Genomic DNA, 25,055 nt, shown 5'->3' with positions numbered 1-25,055 from the left:
TTTAAACTGGCAAAATCCCTGGATGTGCCCACAATTCCATTTAGAATCATAGGTCAGGGACCCGTACATAACCATGTCTCTATCAGTGTGCTGTGTTCCAAACATATTTCTAGTTTTAATATATATTCCTAATTTTCTAAGTGTCTGTCACCATAGTGGCTTCCTTACCAGCACAGATCTTCCCATCATAGGTCTCGCAGACCCAGTCGTGGCACTCACAGAGTGGACCGTAGTATTTGCCAGACTCAGTCACTTGGCAGATGCAGACTCCACACTCACATCTGCCTCTGTCATTGCACAGCTTCCCTCCTGGGACACGGCACCTGAGCTCCGACTCTGTCCGGGACAGCTGGCACAAACTGGGACCACCCAAACTGCTCCTGTGGGGAACAACAAACAGAATAAGCTGGAGTCAAAGCCAGGGGCTGCAGATCAGAGGTGATGAGAGCTTGGCTCATGGGAAAGCACCCTCCTGACATTGGCTTCAGCCAATATCCAGAATATTGTTCTGAATTCCACCACTTTAGTTATGGTTGAAAAATATTATTTGCCCATATACCCTCAATTTTCTTCATCAGCAATTTCACTGATACCTGCAGGAATATTTATATTTGATTTTACTTACCTTGTTAACCGTGTCAGGATCATCTACTTTCTCATCATGCGTATCTGGTATATATGCACAGATATGTGAATTTTATTATCTATCATGAAACATTTTGATCTTAATTATTCCAAAAAGTTTAGCAATGACATACACATGCAAACATCTAGGTAGCATAACAGGAATATACGATATCAAAGAGCAAACCTGTGACTGATTCCAAGAAAATATACTTGACAAAGTAATCCTTTTGGTTGTCAGACATATATGATCCATACTTTAAAGGAAAAGGAAACTGAATTAATCACCACTTTCCATGCAATAGTGTAGTTTGTGGTTGTGGTTTTAGTAAAGCCAGCAGAATCCAGATGCTAGTAGATTTGCAGGTCTGCTATGCAATTGTACCATGCACCAGAGCATAAAGAAATCAGGACTTTCAGGACATACACAGGGAAAATCACACTTTACCCCATCGGGAGCTGTGTTGTAAGAAAAAAGAACAAAGGACTGCCCAAGACAAATAGGTCTTTACAATGCTAGTGAATACTGGGGATATAAGTGAGCAGTATCTGCCCTTCTCAGATAGTAGATTTTGCAAGGTTCTAGAGCAAAGGAACTGCTTGCTCTAGCAGTCAGGGCTTGCTGGCTGTGGTAGAAGGGAAGAGTGAAGGGCAGTGTGCCTCACTGTGCTACTGCACCAAAGTGCAGGAACAAGCAGGGTTCTATGGTTAGGTGGTTGCTCCACTCAGACAGCAGAACTCAGAGTTTGGGTGTAAAGGCATCACTATCCAGCTCTCCCCCTTTGCTCCTTTCAAAGTCTGCATCTTCGGCATCAAATACATCATTGCAAATAACTCCCGCAGTTTTCACAGGCACCTGCCTATCGAGGTTCCCAGGGACTCAAGAGTGTTTCCCTCACTGTTACTTTTAAGCAGGCAGAGGAAGAGCTAACAAACTTCTCCACTGGTCACTCTGCAACCCCATCTTCCACACTCCTGACATCTCAAAATCATTCGCAACCCCCCGTGAGGCTTCAAAGCCACACTTACCGCAGGGCCAGGGGGCCAGCCGGCGGTGCGAGGTGACCGGCCGGCACCGAGGTCAGCAGCAGCAGCGCCAGCCCCAGCAGCCCCCGTGCGTACATGGTGCAGGCTGTGCTATGCCGCACCTCGAGTACTCCTGCAGACGGGCGGACAGACAGCCGGACAGACCTGCCAGGCACGCGGAGAGCTGCGAGCTGGACAAGCCCAGCTACAGCGCTGCTCCCCCCGTGCTGCAGTAGCTCTGATTAGTTGCCTGAGAGCGGGATTTGGGCAGCACTCTGGGAAGGAGGCCGGTGCCAAACCCCGAAGTTTACAGTCTAGGCAGGGGAGTAATTAGAAACAGTTGCGAGCCAGATGGTTTATTTTGATGTTTTAAAAGTGGCCCGTTCACAGATGTGAACGAACTGTCTCATTCTCAAAGTGCAGGCACCGTAAATATTTGAGGTATGTGTATCCTCCCGTCCTTTGATGCGTGGCTGATCGGGATAATCTGTGTAACGTGGTGGGTGAAATTTGCACCGCTGAAGAGACAGGACCAGCGCTCCCCAGCTGCAGCATCCCTGCCTGGCTGCTGGAGCACCTCCCCGCCTGCCTCCCCAGGTCCCTCCCTTCCCTCGTTCCCCTGAAGTCACCTGCTCATGTCATTGCACTGTATGACACTGCAGGCTGCCAGCCGACACCAGCCTGAGTGACTGCACATTAAAACTACTATTAGTTAGCCATTTCCTAATGCCTTGTTAAAACACACAGTCCAATACTTCATCACAGCAGTGGGAGATTTTGGAAGTGCTTTAAAACTAAATTGAGGGATAGTCTTTCTCAATCAAACTTGGCCATGTGCATTTCTTTATGCAACACTTTTTGATCCCTCTGGTTGTCCTGGGAAATTGCTGGGATGGAAAGCTCTTAAAGAATCACACTTTGACTGCAAAAGACGATATGTTAGGGGTTTCCTACTCTACCAATACACATACACATTTTTAAAGCAGGCAGCTGACAGAAGAAACTTTCACTGCTTCTGGAGCCTATATTGGAGATAAAAGCCCTCAGCAGCTTTCTCAAAATGGACAACTCTTGGTTTAGTTTCATATTAAATATCTGGTATAAAACAGATTATAATGTGTTTTTCAAAAAATTAATATTTTGTTAAAATTCTTTGACTCATAGGCTGCCTTTCCTAAAAGTGTAAAACACCTAAAAGGTGTCTTACAGTTTACATAGTGAAAGCAAGGGTATAATTCCCAGCATTTCTGCTAACATAACTAGTTCTGCTAGTTATCTTCCTGCAAAAAAAATTGCATCAAGCATTTGGCTTTGCTCTGCTGGTCTTATAGATGCTAAAAGAACCCCTAAAGTCCAACCCCAACACTTTGGAGCCTGTAAAATCCAGTTTTCAGTCAAGTGCCCATTCCGTTGAAATATAAACTTTCATTGAAACACAAAAGAGACTGGACAAAATCTGTTCTAGCATATTTGTAAATATACATTCTTATTCCCTGAAGATGTTCAGGTTAAACCCAAACATTATTCCAGTGGACTATTAAAACACAAGACTCTTGTATTTTAATAGGGTATCTTGAAGTTCTGAAGTGCAAAACTTCACTGTCTAGTATACTACCCTCTATATGACACATAATTTTGCCCTAAAATATAAGCAAGTAGAATTAGGATGTAAAAAAATTTGAAAGTCCCATATATAGCTGTTGCATACTATATACAAGTTTTTATCAGTTTTGATGCCCTTTATAGTATATTTCATATTACAAACATGTTACAGAATTTTCTCAAGCAATGTAGATGGTAAAAATCCTGTATTAAGAGTAATTTGTTTGGTTTAGTCTTGTAAATGTTTACAATTGTGCTAACACCATGCATTTGACTTACTTTGATGGATCTAGTGAAAAGGTTGGCAGGCCTTTATTTCTGACAGTCTTTGAAGTCCATGCTTAATGCAGCAGTATGTGTTCTACCTGTGTGACAGTTTTTTGAATTTATTTATAATGCTACAGTAAATAAATACATAGAGAGAGATTACAAAGGGAGCACTTTTAAGAACAATGTGATTGTCAGAAATTGTACTGCCCGAAGTATGAAGTTAGAGAAGAATAAAAAGAAAGGTTTGCATTTTAAACAATAGCAATTCCCTTTTGGCACTAAATTTATCTTTAATCCACAAACTTAAGTATTGCCATCTGTTCATCTTCCTCCTTTTTCCCTGAGCAGATTGGTGCTGATAGGTATTCACAAGACCTTCAGGCAGCCTGCAAACTATGCCTTCAAATGCATGAGGAGAAGACATTCATCATGATACGTTGACCTTATTGCAGCCTTATTTTATATTTATTTACATCTGTCAGGTTTTAAAAGAATATACACCTTTTGGCTGTGGACCTTTTGAATTTGGAGAAGCTGTACTTACACCAGTCCAAAGGTACAGTATTTGAAATGTGCATCCAGAGTTTAAATTTAGTAATTGCTTTCATGTGTATGTGTCTCTAATACAATATCTCAGTGCTCTCTTAATGGATTTTAACCTTTGTAGAGATTTATTATTTAATCATTTAAGCCTAGAATGTTTGTAGGCATGCATGCATATATATATATATATATAAACATACATGATGTGTATGTATTCAGGAGCTAAGAGGCTTCCAAACAGACTGTAAATTCCATTTAAAAGGAGTCCTTCTCTTTCTAAATGAGAACCTGATATGCTGCCTTGAGGACTGCTCACTTCCTTTCAGCCACTCCTGTACATAATCTTCAGGAACGTTCTTCTCTACTGGATAACATACACACACACATGAAGCAGAGCGTGCCTAAAATGCTACTTTTCCTATGTATTGGAGTTTCAGACTAAGGGTCCAGACCTGTAGGTGCTTGGCAGATGTACACTTTACGAGTGGTAATATCATTACCTGCAGAGTAAAGGTAGAAAACAGAAAGTCAACACATTACTGAGGAGGGGGAAGAGCTGGAACATAATGCTAATACTAAACAGCGTTTTGAAAAGTAGGCAATAGGTTTAAATAATACTTGTCAGACACAAAATATCTTCAAATAAAGATGTGGAATCAAGAAAATAAGTGCTGTTAAGCATGCCTACACTTGAACTTCAGTTTAAGTGTATCCCTATCAGTGTTCTTATTACAAGTTTGTAGGATTTGGTATGGCCAGCTATTGGGATAAGTCTTTCCCTGCAATTTTATTTACCAGAAGAGGAAGAAGTAGTGTAATTTCCTATCCAAACTGGTGAAGGGTTTTTTTGTGGTTTCACAGTCTTCTGAACTGTGTGAAAACCAAGTCCTGGGGTAGACTTGGTAATTCATAGGCAGTGAAATTTTTTCTTTAAAGGCAAACAATATCTGAACTTTAATGTTGCCAGAATTGGTTTTTTGTAGTAAAGCAAATAATATTGAAACATAAGGAAAACAAACCTCAGAAAAAGCTTTTTTAATGTAAGAGAGGTCTGTCTAACAGTGGAAGGGAATTCCCAGCAATGTTGTGTAATCTTTCCCCTTGAAGATATTCAAAAGCCATCTGGACAGCGTTCTGGGAAGCATACTTTAGGCAATCCTACTCTGACCAGGCAGGGCGGACTAGACCATCTCCAGAGATCATTTCCAACCTCAAATATTCCATAATTCTATGGCTCTGATGGCATACTGTGTGTCCCAGTTTAAATGAGACAGGGGTCTTTTGCTGAGGGTGAGTTAGGAGAAAAGACCCAAACTTTCCTTTCTAAGCAATTATAAATCTAAAATTAAAAGGCTCTGATTGAAGGAAAAGAACAAAATTATGGAAAAGAAAAAATAACAGCCTTTTATTAAAAGTATGTGTGCATTAACAGAAACACCAAAAAAAAAAAAAAAAAAGTAAAACAACCAAACAACACTCCTATACCCACAAATAACCCCTTCAAAACCAAACCGATAAACCAGCAAAAGGAAGAGTAAAGAGTTCAATTTCTGCGGCCCTTGGTGCAATTCCAACCACAGTCAATAGGAGGTGCTGTTGGGTCACTGGAGATGCAGAACTTGTAGTGTCCTATAGTAGCCACCAGGCGGCGCTGTTGGATCACTGGAGGTGCAGAACTTGTAATGTCCAGTGCCTGTCACCAGGTGGCACTGTGGGATCCCTGGTTGCCACCACGTGGGATGGGGGAAAAAACAACACCCTCCAGGGTATGTCGGAGAAAAAAACCAACAAAAATAAAACCACCTTGGTTCCCCTTCCCTTCCCTTCCCACACTGGGAAAGGAGAGAGGGAGTGAGAGGGGCAAAAGGGAAAGGAAGAAAAAAAACAGCAATCAAACAGAAAGTTCTCCCAATGGAAGAAAACTCACGATATTCAGCTAGTTAAGAGTTCGCTTTAAGCAGGGCCTGCAGCCAGCAACAGCTAAGCAGAGAGTAGCAGCAAACTCCCCTCCAACAGGAAAAAAAACCCAGGCAGCGTCTGCAGCTCTCAGCAGGTCCCGAGCCCACCGGCACACCAGCCTCTCCTCCCGACCTGCGTTCCAGCCACACCCCACCCCACCAAAATTCCTCCTCCCCCCGTTGCCCCAGAGACAAGAGAAAAAAGTAGACCTTAGCTCCTCCATCTGCCCGTTTCCTAGGAGACTAATCTCTCGGCCATTAGTGGACCTGCCAATTCTTTTGTTTACCTGATAGCTACCTGAAGGCCTATACACAGGGTACACATGGCAGGGGGAAGGGAAAAAATTCCTTGCTAAAATCAGAACTATGACACTGTGCTACTGAACAAGATTTGATTTGGTGTGGGGAGGCAGATGGACTCTGCTTACTCCTTTATTACAGCCTCTTAGAGAACAGTTTAATTTTGCTGTCACTTTAATAACACCATTAGGTTTGCAAACCACATTCCATGCCATTCATAGGGAGGTTTTTTTGTTTTGTTTTTTTTCTTTACAAAACAAAGCAAAATGCAGATCCAGCGAACAGTCTAAGATTTAAAAAAAAACCCTGGAGACCATCAAAGGCTGCCAACTATTCTTCCTGGGTTTCCATTGAAGCCATTTTACTAGCAGCATTGGTTAGTATCAGTGGAGACTGAGGCATTAGAATGCAGAGGCATTGGGTTACATTACAATTTTCTAAACTTAACCATAAGTTGAAAATCGCATATATCAAACAAGTTATTGTTCTCCATAAAATGTGAAATAAAGAGAGTTGGAAGTGCCCAGAGATCCTTCTGTCAGGAATATACAATCACTAAATGAGATGGTTGTAAAGATTTATGACAAACCACTTTAACACCCACGGAGCAAAATACTTGATGGAGTTAACTAAAATCTAAATTAAACAGTTCAGAAATGCATGCAACTGTTGAGAGTCTTCACTGTGATAGCCAATGGCATCCCTGGAAGGGAGCAGGAGATAGAGTATGCCAGAGCTGTACAGAATTGAAAACTTTGTGATAATTTTGCTGACATGACATGGAATCAGGCACAGTTGATGGTATCACACAGGGAATACAAATAGCTTTTGGAGTTATAGGATCAAGGTTAGAACAAGATTAAAGCTGAGCTGGTCTGAAGGTAGCTGGCCTGAATAGTAGAGAATATAAGCTACCCAAACAGTTCATAGGCCAACATTAATCAAGATGTTATTGTGTTATACTCTAGTGTAAAACCTTAGCTTACTCTTTTATGTCTCAGTTGAAACTTTAAATACTTGGTAAGTCTTTTGTTTGTTCAATGTTTTCTAGTGAACTCCCCTAAACAGCAGTAATACCCTGCTTTTACAGAGGCCTCAAAGGAAGCAGAAGGTTTTTAAACATAAGCTTGCAAGAAAGCTCAGAATGCCAGCAATAACAGTGCATTTTAAAGAGCAGCCTACTGTGTTCTTAACTGTTTAGCACTTATTTCTGAAAGTGAATCAATGTCTGTGGTAAGCTGAGTTAACAGTATCGTTGAAGAGCCCAAGAAGGTAAATAAAAGGTATGCCATTTTTCAACATAAATTGTTACTCTGTGGTCAAGTTCTGCCTTTTTTCTCTAAGGGACAACGTTTCTTGATGCTTTGAATCTTGAAGAATAAAAAATAGTAGAAAATACAATAAGATAATTAATGTTTGTGATTTTTGATTGTTTTGGCTGAAGAGTTGTTTTTAAGGTTAGTAAACTTAAAAAATAGGTACTGCTGAATTCTTAAGAGCAAAACTGCAGTAAGTCAGGTTGAGTGCCTGAGCTGAACATATGCACACCAGATTCCCCAGGCAACTGCAACCACCTTGTATAGTTTCAAAGCTCTGTCTTGCAGTGCTTGCTATCAAGCCAAAAATGAAGGAGAGACAGAAATTAAGAAAAAGGAAGTGTGGGAGAACACTATTACTGCTCCTTCTGAGTACTCAGTACTTTTTGAAAGCAAACTAAATATATACATAGTTAGTTGCAGATTTAGGACTCTTCTTAAGGTTTGAAATTTTAAAAACCATACTCCATGTCCTTTATTCTGGTTCATCAATGCTGACACAGATCATGGACACTCAAAAATTACAATTTTCTAAGCCATCCCAATGAAAATTACTCAGGAACAGTAACTGATCCTGTCCCATTGTCATTAGTCTCAAGTTGCTCTGTGGCCATTTCTGTTATGGTTACATGCTTCTGAGCAAGACCACCGCTGGCCTGAGCCACAAGGATCAGACAGGTGGAAACAAGTCAGGCTCAGATAATTTGAATTATGTGAAGCTCTAGTGATACCAGGGTGCTGCTCAGCATGCACAGAGCAGGACTTCTGACTATGGGACAACTTTGCGGTAACCACCATCAAGAGGACTAAGGATTTTGTATGCCCTGGGGCTAGAGAGACAAGAACTGAGCAGTTTTTGACTTGTATCCTTTGCCTAAATGATTAAATCTTCTTTGGATCTGAAGTTTAATTCTGAATTGCTAAATGATATTTTGTGACCTTTTTTAAAAGCTCAAGCATAATTTCAAAATGAATATTTCATGAATTCTTGTACTCATTATGAACTATCAGAAATCTGATCAAGCACTTCGTTCTTTCCTAAATGCTAAATCAAATTTCAACAATGGCAATTCCAATGAGCTCAACTCCTTGGGATGTTTTTAAAATTTGTTTATATTACTCTTTAACTTCTTAACAGATACTTACAGAAAGTAAGGACAAGAGAGCAAATAAAGCTCAAATAAATTCAGAAATAAACCCCCACAATTCCACTATTTCTAACGTGGCTTTACTTCCTTCCAATAACAGTAGGATAGTTAAAATATGTGTTTGTCTGTGGAAACGTGTATTTATACAGCTGTCAGCAAATGGGAGAGTAGCAACTAGATTTTGTAAGAACAAACAGTTGGTCCCCAGTTTATGCTGGGGACCTACTAGTGATTTCCTTGCTTAATCCTTGGTCTTCTTCACTGACAATGGGAAAGATAAGGATGTCCATTACCCTCCTTCTTTGGTGCACTCTAGAAGTGCTTCACTCTAAGTTTCATCCTTTTAATTCCTTGAGTTAACTGCAGAAAAACAAACTGGGCTTGGGGGCTCTCTAGATTCTGCAAGGAAACATGCAAAATATGTAGATGCTTTACATTCTGCATTTTTCTTCAGGACTTACTGAGTTAACAGGTCCACGAAATTTTGGTTTGTTATCTTTTATCTGGGAAAATCTTACTGTGTTTGCAGATCATGTTACAGAAATTAAAGCGACAGGTAAGGCTGAGAATTTTCCCCTGGAATTATCAGCATGATATCTTCTGGAATTTTCCAAAATTTTCCTTTTAAATGGACATTTTCCTATGACAAGTTTCAAAGTTGGATGATTGAATAAAGAAGTTCCTTTATCTGTTACTGATTTATAGAGCTGAGAGCCAAATCTTATACTAAGACACATCTTTCCTTTTGACCTATTTCAAGTTACCCTAAAGTAACATCATAAGATTAACTCCAAAATTTGGTCCTTATCTATATGTTTATGGTTTGAATTTTAGGTTGATGTGAATTTTCGAAATCAGAATAAAACCAGACTTCAGCCTTAAATACTAAACATTGTTATGGACTTCAAAAGACTGATAGGGTGTTTGCAAAATTGTATCAGAAATGTTATAGATATCTAAGTTTTCCACTTTATCCTCACATACATGCTATATGCCACCCAAGTTCTAAAGTGTTCATCATTGCTTTTCATGTGACAGATCTGAAAGTAATTTGTGGTGAAATAGCAGAGCAAGACAAGGCTTTTTCTTGAAAACAGCAGATCTTCTCTGCACAATTCTATAAATGGGAGACTGCTATTCTGCTCTTGCACATAGGCATCAAGGGCTAAAGCCTTTCATCAGCACTAGCATCATCTGTCTGTGATGCTCACAGACAGGCTGTCCAAGAGAATCCAGTCTTCTGCTGAAATGTGGGTCCCCATTAGCACTTGTAGTTCATAGAGGCTCAGCAAGGGCAGGTAGTAACAATATAATACCAAATATGACACCAGTTAAAAGTTTGAAATATATAAGGAAATATGCATCCTATAATACAAATCACATGTAAGGAAATTAATACCTTTTTTGGGGTGACTCATTAAACAGTACCTAAAATACTGTATCAAATTCTAAGCTCCCCTCCAACACCTGAAAGATGGTGATATCTGAATTCAGTGGCAGGCCATCAAGGTGGTTGGGGCTGGAGCACTTGGTCCATGAGGAGAAGCTGAAAGAGGTGATCTTTTTCAGCCTGGAGAAGGGATGGCTTTAGGGGGTATCTAAGAGTTGTCTACCAGGGTTTACGAAGAAGCTGTCAAGAGGACAAAGCTGGGCTATTCTACAGGGTGCATTGTAGGAGGAGGAGAGACAGCAGAAAGAGAGGGCCCAACAGCATGTCAGGAAAAAATCCTTCACCATGAGGACAGTCCAGTACTGGAACAGGTTTCCTAAGGAGATTGTGCAGTCTCTGTCTTGAGATGTTTTCAAGACCCAAACAGATAAAGCCCTGAGCAAGCTGGCGTGATCTGATTGCTGAGCCTGGTTTCCGGTCACCAGATCGGTCAGACCAGATGGCCTCATGAGGTCCCTTCCAATTGGAAAACTGTTCTATCAAGAATTATTTTTCAGAAACCAGTATATCCATAGAAAAACTGTTATACAAAGTCACATCTGCTGGCACATGCTGATTTCTTTTGCTTAGATATAGCTGCAACATTTCACTGTTTGCAACTGTCAGTTTTCATTTATGAGATGATATCACCAACAGCATAACACTGCCTAGCAACTTATCCCAAGCAATAAAACATAACTGAGGAGGAAAAAGACAAAATGTGAACAGTATTATTTGTAAGCACATTTAAATTGGTTGGTTGGGGGTTTTTTTAGCAGCTATCAAATACACTAGTTCTGCACACACTACAATTAGGTGCTTAAATTTACTGGAATTGCTAATGCTGGTAATACACATAAGTAGTGCTGGCAGGACTGCATCTGTAATCCTGAGGCCAGCTCCCTAACTGGCTTATTAGTTTTTGTTGCATGCATCAAATAGACAAATAGATGTAATTTAAAGGAACATAATATAATTTGTGCCAGATACTTTCCTTCAGCTTTCTGGGTTATTTTCAAATCCTATTCTATGTCTTTACAAACTCCATAAGGTTATGGGCTTACACTATTCCCCATCATCAGGTTTCATTTAAACACAAATTATTATTTTCAGAAATGTAGTTGTGTTTTGTTTTTTTCCCCAAGAAGATAAAAATACAGATTGGAACATGTCAAATTCATGTGCAGAAACAATTTTACAAATATTTATCTATTTATTTATTTTTGGTATCTTTTTCCTAGATTTATTCAGGCCAGAAAAGACCTCCAAGATCATCTAGTGGAACAAGTGATGCTACTTTATGAATTTGATTCACCGTGTCAAGAGTGAGCCTTTACTTGGCTCTTCACTAGTTTGAAAAGTAACCAGACCACCCAGATGATGCTACCAGTGAAGAACAGGCAAAGAAGCACACGAGTACTAAAAAAGCTTTAAGATACACAAATAGGGTTTCTTGCCAAAATAAATAAACTATCCTAGCACTTGAGCATCCTAAAAAAACAAAACAAACAAAAAACCCCAAAACCAAACAAAAAAAGCACATAAGCAAACCCAGCCCCCCAAACAAACAAACAAACAAACAAAAACCCAAAACACACAAAAAGAACGTCCCCAAACCAAAACCAAGCAAAAAACCGAAACCCACCAACAAACAAAAAAAGCTAAAGCTCAAACCAAAGCCCTACAAAATTGCTGCAGAAAGGCACGCCTCAGCAGCGCGCTGCTGTTCGGAGAGGGGCTGTGCGGGCTCAGCCCGGGGCACCACCCTGCGGGCTCCATCCCATGCAGGTCGCCCCTTGCGCGTTCCGGGGCGCAGCGACCACAGTTCCAAGCAGCTGTGGGGGTGTTTTGCGTGACGGGACCGCCGTGGGGTCAGCCCGCTGCTCCGGAGCCGCTCAGCCCCGTCTCTTCCCCGCAGGAGGCTTTAGCAAGGCGGGGGCGTGTTTGTCCCAACGCGCCCGAGCGCGGCCGGCACCGTCTCCCCCGCACCTGCTCCGTCCCCGCCCGCCCCCGCCGTCGTTGCCGAGAGACTGAGCGCGGCCGCCGCCGGGCGGGCCCCGCCGCCGCGATCCAGCGCGGGAGGGCGGCGTGCGGGGCTGGCACAGCACCGTAACACCCCGCACACCCGCGGGGGCCCCTCCCGACCGCGCCATGAAGGGAGATGCTGGCGGTAGGTCGGAGGCGGCGGGCGCGGCTCGCTCTCGGGGCGCGGTGGGGCCCCCGCACCTTCCCACCCCTTCCCCGGCCCCTCCGTGGCCGACGGCCGCCCCGGCTCTGCCGAGAGCGCTGGCGGTGCCCAGGGAGGGGACGAGAGCGGCGAGAGGCCCGGTCGGCTCCGCGGCGAGGCGGGGGGAAGGGGCGGTGGCGCCCTCCGCATCGCCCGCCCCAGCTGTCCTTCCCCCGCGGTGGGAGGGGGCGCTCCGGGCCGGCCACCGCCGGCCTTCCCTGCCGGGACTGCTCCGGACCCCTCAGCATCCCTCGGTGGGATGCAGGAGTGCGCACTCGTCACTGAGGCAGGGCAGGGCCGAGAGGCGAACAGGCCTCTTCGGGGTGCACTGATTTAATGGGGTGGCTGTGGATGGGGACGGGGATGGCTGTGGAGAGCTCTCTCCCTGAGGGGAGGGTTCAGCTGGTCCGCAGGGGCTGCGGGGTTGGGGTGGTTGGAGAGGGCGATGTACCCAGGCCTGGAGTAAATCTCTTTGATTTGTAGTTTCAGGGGTTTGTTCATCAAATGAAGAGAGAGGTGCTTAATATTTTTTCGTTGTTGGCATCTTTTTATTTTAGTACTCCCGGTAACATCAGAGACATATTTCTAGGAAGGATGAAGGTTTCTGATGGCCTTTTCGTAAAAACGTACCTTTTAAGTCAGCTATGATTTGGTAGGTTAACCATTGTTGCGTTAAGGCAAATATTTACAGTGAGAAAACATTAACTAAATGCTATTTGAGTCTTTTGTCTTTGTCTTAAGCATTGTCAATTTCCTGTTAAATTTCGCTGTCTCTATTCATTTCCTTCCACAGCTGCACAATCCCACCTGCCCTCTAAGTGACCAACAGAGAAATTATACATATTAACAATGAACTATCATAAAATCATAGAATCACAGAATTAACTGGGTTGGAAGAGACCTCTGAGAACTATGCTGAATCACAAAGTTAAACTTCAGTGAGGGGTGGGAAATCACATTTCTTTGAGTTAAACTTACTGGCTGATAGAAGACTCTAGCTCTCTTCAAGTTTATGCATATGCTTTTGAGACTTTTAGGAACAGTTGGGGAATTTTTTATTTTACCATTTGAGCTTGGTACTGTGTTTTAAAGTGAAATTTTAAAACTGTAACAATCAGCATGTCATTTGTGCTTTATGTGGACCCATGGTCTTCTTGTTTGGTGCATCTGCTTTATTTTAATCTGAAATTTGGTCCATCACAGTTCATTCCCATTTGAGCTATACCACCTGGAAACATAACTCACTCTGATTTGACTTCCTTCCAGCTCCTGGTCATTGCTGGTACCATGAACACTTATGTAAATCTTTGTGGCATTCATCCAAACCTGTGTATTGAGTCAAGGAGGTTTTGGATCTCAAACCTTCACGATAAGAGATGAATACTATCGTGCTGCATTGCTGGGAGTAATGGGCTACTGGACCAAGCTCTAGAAGAGGTGACAAATCTTAGACTTTCACAGATAAGAATGTCTTCTTAAGGCATGAGTATCTCATGATGCGATAGAACTGGTATTGGCTTCTGGGGATTTGGGCTTCCTCCCCTCCTCCCTAGGTATTTAGGAATTTAATCAGTTACAAACAAGATTTTTGATGTGCTTATGAATAAAACACAGGTGTTGCATTCACAAATTATTTTTCCTGTGTTACTAAGAGGATATTTTTCTGGTTGGAAAATGACTTAGATCTCCTGTAGATTTTGAGCATGCAAGTTTTGGAGATAAAGAGGAAAGTCAGCCTAATATGAGCATTACGGATTGAATCATGTTTTTTTTCCCTTTCAGTCTTTCTCTGTTCTCCCTTTCATTACCTTCATCGCATCTTTTATTTCATTTGAAGGTTCCTGTATTGGCTAAGTACTGGTAAATGTCTTGCTTTGAGAGATACCACTATTAGACTATGGTTGCAAATTGCCTTGGCTCTACTACGTAATCTTTTTTTCCCTTTATTTATTTTCTGTGATATTTTCATCTTCTGTCTCTCTCTCTTAACCACCCCCCTGCCTCTTCCCCTGATGAGGACAATCCAGCAGTGGAACAAGTTGCTCAAAGAAATTTTATGGTCTCCTTTGCTGGAGGTTTCCAAGACTGGACTATAACCTGAGTCATACTAACTAATAACCTGAGTAAACTGCAATAGCCTGGTCTTTCATCACAGTTGATACTGCTTGAGCAGATAATAGGACTGTAAACCTCCTAAAGTCATAGAATCTTAAAATGGTTTGGGTTGGAAGGCACCTAAAAGATCATCTAGCTGCATCACCCCCTGCCATGGGCAGGAAACCATTCACTAGACCAAGTTGCCCCAGACAGCCAGGCCTTGAGCATTGTCAGGGATAGGGCATCCGCAACTTCTGTGGGCAACATGTTCCAGTGTCTCAGTATGCTCACAGTAAAGAATTTCTTCCTAATATCTAATCTATACCTGCCTTCCTTCAGCTTAATGTCATTCCCCTTAAGTGTCCTATGACTACATGTCCTTGTGAAAGGTCCCTCTCCAGCTCTCTTGTAGGCCCCCCACCTTAGGTACTGGAAGGCTGCTAGAAGGTTTCCATGGAGTCTTCTCTTTCCTAGGCTGAACAATTCCAACTCTCAGCCTGTCTTCATAGGAGAGGTGCTCTAGCCTTCTGATCATCTTTGTGACCCTCCTCTGGACTCGTTACAATAGGTCAATGTCTTTCCTGTGTTGGGGCCCCTGGAGCTGGATGCAATACTCCAGGTGGAATCTCACAAGAGCAGAGCTGAAGTCCCTCCAACCTGATCTGTCTTATGATTCTGTGAACTCAGTTTTCCTTTGGTTCCCCTCCACCCCCAAATAAAGCCTTTAGATGTAGTACCTACGGTATCAGAGATTATGGCTGTGACTTCTAGGAATTGCCCTGTAGCAAGGAAGATGTGTATCACATGTCAATTACTTTGTTTTAAAGGAAAGATAAGAGGATAAAAACGTCCTAATTCAATTTTCAGGGCTTCAAATTTAAAATATATAATATATAACTGTTTCACTGGCAATTCCTTAGAGAATAGAAAGGGAAAAATTTGGGAAGGGAAGATGATCTAGAATATTTCAATTGCTTTAATAATTATTTTAGCAAAACCTGTAACAAATCCAAAAGAATATAACCACTGTTTACTTCAATTTTTAATGTATTTCAATTTAAATTATGAAAAGATGTGAATACAAGGTTCTAGGCACACTAACATGTAATTATTGATACAAAAAAATCCCAGCAACCTTAAAATAATCACTTAAGCAGGCATGCCATCAGCCATCTGCTTACAGAGAGGCTCCTTTCCACACCTATGTCATTCTGGGAAGCATACCCTCACCTTTTTCTTTAAAAGTCTGAAAAACAGATCTGCGGTATTCATTGCATGTTACTGAATGTGGGGTATTTTAGAGAGAGGATGGGTTGCTCCCTGAATCCTCTCAAACAAAGATCTGGTACTGCTGGTCCCATTACTTTTGCAAAGTTTCTACTAGGAGGTGGGTAGAGTGCAAAAGCAAATTACAGAACACCACTCTCCATTTTTTCCAGCATGGTTCTTGCTGAGGAAATTGCTGCATGTCTTTGTCATCTATAGGCTCTTAATGATATTTATATAGACTACATTGCAGGATACCAATCCTAGGGCAGCAAGTGGTGGGTAGATGGCCCACAGTTGAAGTGAACTTATGTGGTAAGCTAGCTGTTAAACTGTGCTATATATCCATAAGGGAAATATATTACCATCAGTATATTCTCTACATATAATTACTGTGCATTCACAGAATGACAGCATATGCTGAGTTGGAAGGGACCCACAAGGATCACCGAGTCCAACTCCTGGCCTGCACAGGATCATCCCCAGGAGTTACACCATGTACCAGAGATTATTGTCCAAATGCCTTACTGAACTCTTGTGAGGCTTGGTGCTGTGACCACTTCCCTGGGGAGCCTCTTCCAGCACCCAACCACCCTTTGGGTGAAAAACCTTTTTCTAATATCCAGCCTAAACTTCCCCTGACACAACATCAGGCCATTCCCTTGGGTCCTGTCACTGGTCACCTCAGAGAAAAGATCAGTGCCTGCCCTTCCTCTTCCCCTCGCAAGGAAGTTGTAACTGCAGTGAAGATTCCCCTCAGTCTTCTCTTCTCCAGGCTACACAGACCCTCAGCTGCTCCTCATATGGCTTCCCTTCAAGGCCCTTCACCATCTTCATTGCCCTCCTTTGGATGCCCTCTAATGACAACATCTTTCTAATATTGTGGTACCCCAAACTGCACACAATATTCAAGGTGAGGCCACACCAGTGCAGAGCAGAGCGGAACAATCCCCTCCCTCGACTGGCTGGCAGTGCTTTGCCTGATGCCTCCCAGGCCACAGTTGGCCCTCCTGGCTGCCAGGCCACTGCTGACTCATATTCAACTTGCCTTTGACTGGGACCCTCAGGTCCCTCTCTGTGGCACTGCTTTCCAGCACCTCATTCCCCAGTCTGTAAGTACATCCAGGGTTGCCCCATTCCAGGTGCAGAATCCAGTACTTTCCCTTGTTGATCTTTATGTAGTTGGTGATTGCCCAGTCCTCTAATCTGTCAAGGTCTCTGCCTTAAAGGGAGTCAACAGCTCCTCCAGGAGTTGTGTCACCTGCAAACTTGCTTAGCAGTCCTGTGTCCAAGTCCTTTATGAAGATGTTCAAGATGTATAATCCAATGACCATCATTAAGTTTTAGTATTTTATCAACTATTCTGACAATGTAATTGTAAGGCTTGGAAAGCTGTTGTGTCCAGTCATGCCAACAACCAGCCTTGTTGATGCTCACCACTCTTGTGCCTTGGTTTCTACTGAATGCAAAAACTATTTTGTTACTTGTGCAGGGAAGTAGCTGCTTCATGCTTGGATGTGTCCCTCCTTTGGGATACTTGGGGAGCTGGGACTGTGGAATGTGAGAGTGTACCTCCTCTTTAGTACAAGTCACTATTGAGTACCTCAGTCTCTACTTTGTATGTAAAAGAAGTGTGGTGGAATGTGCCATGATGTGATCTAACAGCACCATTTGAAAAATCGTTTACAGTTGTTCTGCCTTTTTTTTTGAAAAATCAAATTTTTTAATGGAAAAATATGAAAAAGCTGAGCATTTCTATTTAAAATTAAGAAGTTCATTTTCTGGCTGCATCATGGAACCATGTGTAGTTTCTTCGGTATGATATATTCTGGATGTTAGAAGGCCTACAGTAAAAAGGACTTGTGATATGTTATGTGATAATAGAGATAGACTTGTTATCTGACTCACAGGAGATGTGCCTCTGTATACAATGTGATATTTGATTCTGCTCAGTAGTTCTGAATTGTTTTGGCTGTGTTTGAGGGGAAGAACTTATATATAAGAAATAAATATTTTTAGAGCATTGTCCTTAGTTGATAATAAGGCAAGACACAGGAGATGTGTTGGGAGTAAAGAGCTGAAGTCTGGACACCTGTGTATTTTCAGCCTAGATCATAGAATCGTAGAATCGTAAAATCATAGAATCAGAATTAACTGGGTTGGAAGAGACCTCCGAGATCATCAAGTCCAACCCTTGATCCAACCCCACTGTGTTTACTAGATCATGGCACTCAGTGCCACATCCAGTCTCGTCTTAAAAACCTCCAGGGACAGTGAATCCACCACCTCTCTGGGCAGGCCATTCCAATGCCTGATCACTCTCTCTGTAAAGAACTTCTTTCTAATATCCAACCTAAACCTCCCCTGACAGAGCTTAAGCCCGTGCCTTCTTGTCCTATTGCTGACTGCTTGGGAGAAGAGACCGACCCCCACCTGGCTACAACCTCCTTTCAGGTAGTTGTAGATGTTTTTACGTTGGCAACTTTAAGTAATTGTTAAATTTTCCTCAGTTGTGAACCCCAGTTCTCGTATTTTTAGTCTGGGATCCTGTTAGTAAGTACAAGATATCACCAGTTGTTCTTTCCTACCTGTATCCAAATGATTTGAAAATGTGAATGAAACTGATTTTCAGGATATTTCCTTCAGTGTGCCGTCTTTGTGAAGACCCAAGTTTGTTTTTAATAAACACTAAAGTTTTGTTAGCTATTAGCAGTATATCATGTTCAAAATAATGAAGAGATCATTCATCAGATGCAATAACAACACACAGAGAGGAAAAGTACTGAAATAAGTTCTTGCTTGAAATTAGGTATGAGTTAACAGCATCCATGGTGGCATGTGCTATGTGATTGTATCCGCTGGAATTCTGTGTTTTCCCTTCTAAAATAAATATATCTGTACTGTCACATATGTAACATGCTCACTTCAAATATTTTTCTACATGAAAACAAATGAAACACATGAAATGCCATTTACCTGTACCTGCACCCAAAATCAGGGATGGAAGAACATGGGGATTGAGGAAGCAGGCAATAGAGAAACAGGGACAATTGGTAAAAAGGGAAAAAAGGCGGCTATTGAGATGAAAGAATGAGAACCTGTATTTTTCCTATAACCATATAATGCATACTACAGTTAAGAGCAATAAATTTCCTTAAGGTAGCCTGAAGTTTGAGGCTTTTCAAATGTATAGTATGGAAATGGGGTTTTGTCATCATGCTACATGTATAGGGGTTCACATCCTCTTCTGTCACCCCTTTTGGCTTTCACATTTGTAGTTAATGTCTTGAAGTTTATGTCCCTGCTCTGGGAAAAGTTGGAAGGGTAGTTGACATTTTCAGAGAGAGAACTGGTGTTGAAGAGAGTGCTTGTATGTGGCCTGCCTTGGGATGACCTTCAGATAGTGCTCACGTGATCTCAGGTGAGAAAGTCAATCAGCAGTGAGAAAGAAGTATGTTGGAAGCCAGACATTACTGATTTCAGGGGTTTGTCTGATTTTTAAACTCTCTCCATAAACTGTAGGTAGGAGTATCTGCTTTATTTTCCTGTTTATATTTCTGTGAAGTCATTTTTCAACTGCCTTCTTTGTCAGCCATAGCATTTATAAGCATGTTTTCTTGACTTTGTGATGGAGACCTTTTGAGCAGATTATGCTGTGTACAGTGAGCTTGCTTTCTAAATGAGACTCAGGTTTCTCAGTACTCCAAAGAAATGTGAAGTGATTGTAGCCCCAAAACTTCATGATATTTTCCTGTCTCAAGCCTGTCTTTTCCCTGCACCCAGTATGTCTTAAAACCACTGGAGCTGGAAGTATATCCTAGGGAATGTATTAAGCCTTTCACATTAATAACAGGTTGTGATCAAAGAAAGACCTAATGATGTGTGCCAGAATCAATGTGGGAACTGCAGGGGTGGATTTGTAGTCAGAGTTAGGGAGGACTACAGCCTCCCCATTAGCACAGCTTGGTGTGGTGCTCACTGCGTGTCACATGCTGGAAGGAGTTTGTGCACAGCTCCCCTTCTCTTCATCTTTCAGTGGATTCCTCCTTGAAGAAACAAGTGCAAAAGGGATTTTATTCCAAGGGTTAAAATTCTTTACATATGTGGCAGAGTCCTGAAGCTGCACTAGGCTTTACGTTGCTCTACAGCAACAGACACGTGGAAAAGTCTGTGCGTTCCCTGGTAAAATAAAAGGAGCAAGAGCAACAAAAATGCATAAAAGCTCGAAAGCAACCTTGCTATACTTTGAATAATCTTATGACCATTTCCATGATATTCTTGGCTTGTCACCTTTATTCTGCATTTTTTTGTGTATGTGCATTTCTGGTCATTTCAAGTAGAGAAGCAGACAAGCTGATTCTTCCATAAACATTTCCTTCCCTCCTATCCATTAGATTTAGATATATGAAGATTTGTTTATTCAAGGCTGCCTCTTAAAAATAAGAATTCTAATTTCTTTAGTCACAACATTTAAGTATGTGAACTGAATCCATTATGGACATCCATTATGAACATCTAAAATTCATGTTATTTTCTGTGCCTGGACCAATTTTTAAAAAAAAACAACCTGGACAGACAAAGAGGTACTGGGTAAAAGGATAAATGGGAATTTCATTAGAAGGACATGACTAATCTTCCTACACATGAGATGTATAAATAAGCGGTATTGAGAAAAGCATAAAAACAACAGAGCCGTGCTAAAAGACAGTTGATTATTATCTACTTCCTTCTCTAAATGGACATAGCTTGTTATTTAGAGTGTAATTTATTTAAAAAAAAAAATCAGTGGTGGCTAAACAAAAATCAGTGTTTCATATCCTGAGCCTTTTCTTATAATTACTGATTGAGCTTGTCTTATTAATTTCCTATTTATTGCTACATATTTTCTCAAAAGCTTAGGAGCACAGTTGTAGCCATTACCAGGAATAGTAAACATAAAATTGTTGTTAATTCACTTATTACCTTTTGAGTAACAATTTCCAAAAAACATATTTGCAGGAAACATTTTGACAGTGTCTTTTTTTTTCCCTAGGGTTTTGGGAAATGCATCTCCCAAGGGATTGCAGTGGCTTCTTATCACTGTGTTAAATGTAGCCATTTTAAAGTTTCATGACCTCAAAAAGCACACCAGTATCGTTGAGTCTTCAAGCATTTCTAGTTGTGCTTTGGTCCAAGGAGAGGAAAAAGTTCAATATATTAGACTTAGAAAGAAAAAGGAGTAAGCAGAAAAAAATTGCTAAAGAGGAGGAAATAGTGAATTCAGTTATGATAAAGAAGTGGGAGCATGAAGTTTGAGCATGAAAACTAAGAGAACATACAACCTCTGAATATTATTTCAGTCTTCATTTGTTAGAGAAACATTATTAATTTATAATGTTCATTTTACAATATTTATGCATATAGGGGTCAGAAATTGTCCCTTTTTTTTTTTTTTTTTTTTTTTTTTAAATCAGTCACTGCATAATGTCAGCTCCTCCACCTGGATATATTAGTACAAGACCTCAACCCTGTTGCTGTGTGGTTTGTGCAAAGAGAGACCAATGGTTCAGACTTGGTTTTACAGGCATGGGAGCTGTCCTCTTGAATCTGAAAGAGAGAAAACAGAGTAGAGGTAGACTCTGAGGGACTTGGAATAAGAGTAATAGTATCGCGGGTGGGGTTTGGTCCCGTGACAGACCCAGTGGCACATCTTGTATGGGAGATGGGACACAGACGAGCTGTGACCCACAAAATGGTGTTTATTAAAACAAGAAGACAGTTTATATACAGGGGGATACAGAAGGTTCAGGAACAGAGATGGGTTTCTTGCTGGGGAACCTCGAATCCTGAGAGCCAGTGATAACTGAACTTGGAGGGATAGGCTGCATAGAATATGTCTGGTCACGCAGGGGGTAGGGAGAGCCTAGGGATGAATGGAAGGATTGCCCTGGGGGCAGAGACATGGGAATCTGCAGAAGGTACAAGGCTATGACCTTGTAGCTGGGTCCCAAGCAGTTCTGCGCAGCTGCAGTTACTAGGAGACTTCGATAGAGATCTCTTCTTCTGAGCCTTCTTTGTAGCTCTTTTGCATCTCTCTCCACTCTCTGTAGGCCTCTTCTGGTCCACCCCCAACATTATAGTTTACATTTGCCACGACGGCTAAAAGACAAGACAGCCAAGGATGCATGCACAGTGTTTGGACATGAAGCAGCAGCCCATGACATTGAAAAGGTCAGCTGAGACCAAGCACACGGTGACTTCTGCGGTCCTGAATCCACTGTAACCTCCTGCTAATTGAGGACAGTGTCTCTTGCATTCATGTTGCGGTAGTCACTGTGATACTTAGGGATGTAATTTCCAGGGCTTGAAGTGACAGGACAAAGGGGCAAGAGCTTTAAACTGAAAGTGGAAAGGTTTAGGTTGGACTTAGAGGAAGAAATTCTTTACAATGACAGTGGTGATACACAGGAACAGGCTGCTCATAGAAGTTGTGGTTGCCTCATCATTGAAAACTGGATGGGGCTTTGAGCAACCTGATCTAGTGATGGCAGGTAAATTTAGATTATTTTTAAAGGTCTCTCCCAACCCAAACCATCCTATGGTTCTATCTTATACTAGTTTTGATAAACTTTTGTTTGTCACAGTACAGTGTTGCCTACAAACAACATGTGGTCCAGTCCAGAGTAAAGATTCACAACAAGGTCCCAAGATCTTGTTTTCTTCTTCCCCTCACTCTGGGAAAAAAAAAAATGTATCTAAGGGTTGTATTTCATAAGCAGCAGAATAGTATTTCATGGGCAGACTGTTACTCCTTTGGAGAGTGTATCTTCCTCATCTGTTTGGATTTATTTAGACTCTGGGATACATGAACTGTGTCTGTGGGAAAGTCAATAATGAGATCTAACTTACCTTTCTGTTCTCTTATTGTGTCCCCTAGTTGTGGCTCACATCAATGAGCATATAGAAGTCTCAGTCAGAGCCACCCATGCAAGAATGTCCAGATTTTGCCTGACCCTGTGCAAACAACACATTTTCCTCAGTGCTTCCACATGCCAACACAAGCCCCAGAGACAGCCATCTGTCTGGCTGTTGGATAGATAATCTCTAACATTAAAAAAAGTATTAGAAAAATACATGTTAATAGTACTATATAGCAAAAAGGCGCTTCTGATTTCAGTAAAGAATATTAACATCTGTTGGCTGCTTAACATCGCCTGTTTGCCTTTGGCATGTTGGGATTTATCTTAGCCTAGTGTAATAAATGGAAATGTCACCATTTAATTAAATGGCTTCAGGTCAAATCCATCTAGTGATTACTCTGTGTTAAAGTTCACAGCAATAGCATTCTTTGCTTATTGGTACAAATTTTCTGTTAGCGTTGCTAAGTTTCTGGTAATTGTTTGTGTTACATACCTTTGTGTAAATTTTTTGTAAAGTAATGAGAGTCATGTCAGTGATTTATATTTCATAAAATGAATATCCTGTTAATCAGTAAGTACAAAAGCAGTTTACATGAAAACAAAATCCTTTAGGTTATTTATAAAACCATTCAAAATGCATTATAAAATGGTTTTAGTGAATTAATGTTTGCTGTCTTTTTTTCCTAAAGGAGGTTTCATGATTTTAGGCAACAAAAGTTAACTTCAGGATGCTAAAAAGGAAACAAAGTTCAAGGGTGGAAGCCCAGCCAGTTACAGATTTTGGTCCCGATGAATCTTTGTCAGACAACGCAGATATTCTATGGATTAACAAACCAGTGGGTATCTCTTTCTGTAATTACTAACTTTGAGTTAAATGTAATTTGTACTGTTGAAATATGACTTCCACTTCTGTTTTTCAGAAACAAGTATTGAGCTATAGTTGCTAATCTACCAGTTATTTTTTTTTTAAAGTCCAAAACTAAAAAAACCCCGGGCATTTCTTTTGGGTATTGCAAAATGATGGGATGATCAAGCAGTGTTTTCCAACCAGTTCATCTACTGATTTATTCTTTTAAAACAGCCATCCTTTCAATGTCTCTGGTTCCTAATGTGGTTGTTGAAATTAGAAGTTCATAAACTCGGTTTTTGAAAAGGATGTTAAAAGGAGCATTTCATTGCTTAAGTGGTAGCCAGCAGTCAGCACTTCTGACTTTCAAATCTCTCCTTTTACATCATGTATATCATAATATAAATGTATTTTGGCTGTTTATTTTGAAGTACACCTCTCATTTTTCTGATATCATTTAACTTATAATCTGCCCTAAGAAATAGATAGATGCAAAAGTGGCATCTTGAAACTGGGGAAAATTTCATTAAAAGTGGAGCTAATAATGGAAGGTACAGTACTGAGAAAATGTCTTTCCTGTGGAAATATGTTTTTTATGATTAAATTGTTCAGCAGTCAGCATGCATCTAAGATTCCTATATGGTGAATGATTTGTGTTTTTGTAGAGAAGGAATTTTCACATTTCTCTTAAAACAGTGTATTAATTTTTACTTTTTAAAAGCAGAAAGTAAAATATTCTAAAATAATATATGTTATTGGCATTGCATGCATTTTATGCAACTATCATTTCATTTGCAGTATGAGTGCCAGATTCTCTCAGCTTTACTGCTGAGTTTTGACACCTAAATCATTTACAAGACAACACCCATATATTTATTCATGCTAAATAGTTTTAAGTAGAATGTTTGTATTGACTACTGTAATAAGCTGAAAATGTAATTTCAGAAATACAAAATGGTTTATTTACCTATGTTTCTCGTCACACAGTACATGAGGTTTTTATGGAATAATTTTTTGCTTATCATGTTGATGAACTTGTATATTACTTAGGGCTTGTAATACTGACATTTTACTGTAGCAGAGAATTGCTTTTATATCAGCCACTAAACTAAAATATTTATGTAATTTTTTCAGTTGAAACAAGGTTCAAAGCAAAGTAGATGTTAAAGGGACATTAGAGATCATCATTGTGTGCCTTCCACTTCCAAATTATTAATCTGGACTGAGTATGCAAATGATAGAGCTATTCAATTCAGGTCAAATATCATTACACTTAGGTGAGCGAACAATGAGTATTAAATTAGGTGCCTATTCTTAAGTCTTCTGTATATCAAAATGTCTGAAGTGCTATAAATCAGTGTCAAATTTGAAAAAGTTCAGTGTTTTTTGTTTGGACTTTTTTCTTGTTGAAAAGAACTTCTTGTTTTGATAGGTATGACCTTACCAGCTCTGATTCATTACATTTGTGTGGCTTCAAGTTGTTTTGATTTAAAAGAAAAAAAA

General features: G+C 40.8%; 2 protein-coding genes across 6 annotated transcripts in view; one reads left to right on the top strand and one right to left on the bottom strand.

Annotated features, from left to right (window-relative positions):
• The window catches only part of ITGBL1 (integrin subunit beta like 1), a 137,920-nt gene extending 136,172 nt beyond the window's left edge, over window positions 1-1,748 (bottom strand). The window contains exons 1-2 of the mRNA XM_050332067.1: window positions 1,654-1,748; window positions 169-380 (exon numbers count right to left, since the gene is read on the bottom strand). Coding sequence (XP_050188024.1) covers window positions 169-380; window positions 1,654-1,748 — 307 coding nt within the window. The remainder of the gene's footprint in view (window positions 1-168; window positions 381-1,653) is intronic.
• A 10,464-nt stretch (window positions 1,749-12,212) lies between these two features.
• The window catches only part of NALCN (sodium leak channel, non-selective), a 237,961-nt gene continuing 225,118 nt past the window's right edge, over window positions 12,213-25,055 (top strand). For 2 of the 5 annotated variants that reach the window (XM_050332053.1, XM_050332052.1), the window contains exons 1-3: window positions 12,214-12,386; window positions 13,001-13,095; window positions 23,395-23,541. In XM_050332053.1, the coding sequence (XP_050188010.1) occupies window positions 23,434-23,541 (108 nt within the window). In that variant the 5' untranslated portion in view covers window positions 12,214-12,386; window positions 13,001-13,095; window positions 23,395-23,433. Of the gene's footprint in view, window positions 12,387-13,000; window positions 13,096-13,709; window positions 13,881-23,394; window positions 23,542-25,055 lie in introns of all 5 variants that reach the window. The other 3 variants (XM_050332054.1, XM_050332057.1, XM_050332055.1) reach the window with 3 other exon arrangements.

This window comes from Myiozetetes cayanensis, unplaced genomic scaffold, assembly GCF_022539395.1.
Source record: "Myiozetetes cayanensis isolate MyiCay16 unplaced genomic scaffold, myiCay2020 scf5-8, whole genome shotgun sequence".
In the NCBI taxonomy this organism is placed as follows: domain Eukaryota; kingdom Metazoa; phylum Chordata; class Aves; order Passeriformes; family Tyrannidae; genus Myiozetetes; species Myiozetetes cayanensis.
The sequence above is the reverse complement of the archived record's forward strand: the minus strand, read 5'-3'. Positions and strand labels throughout refer to the sequence as shown.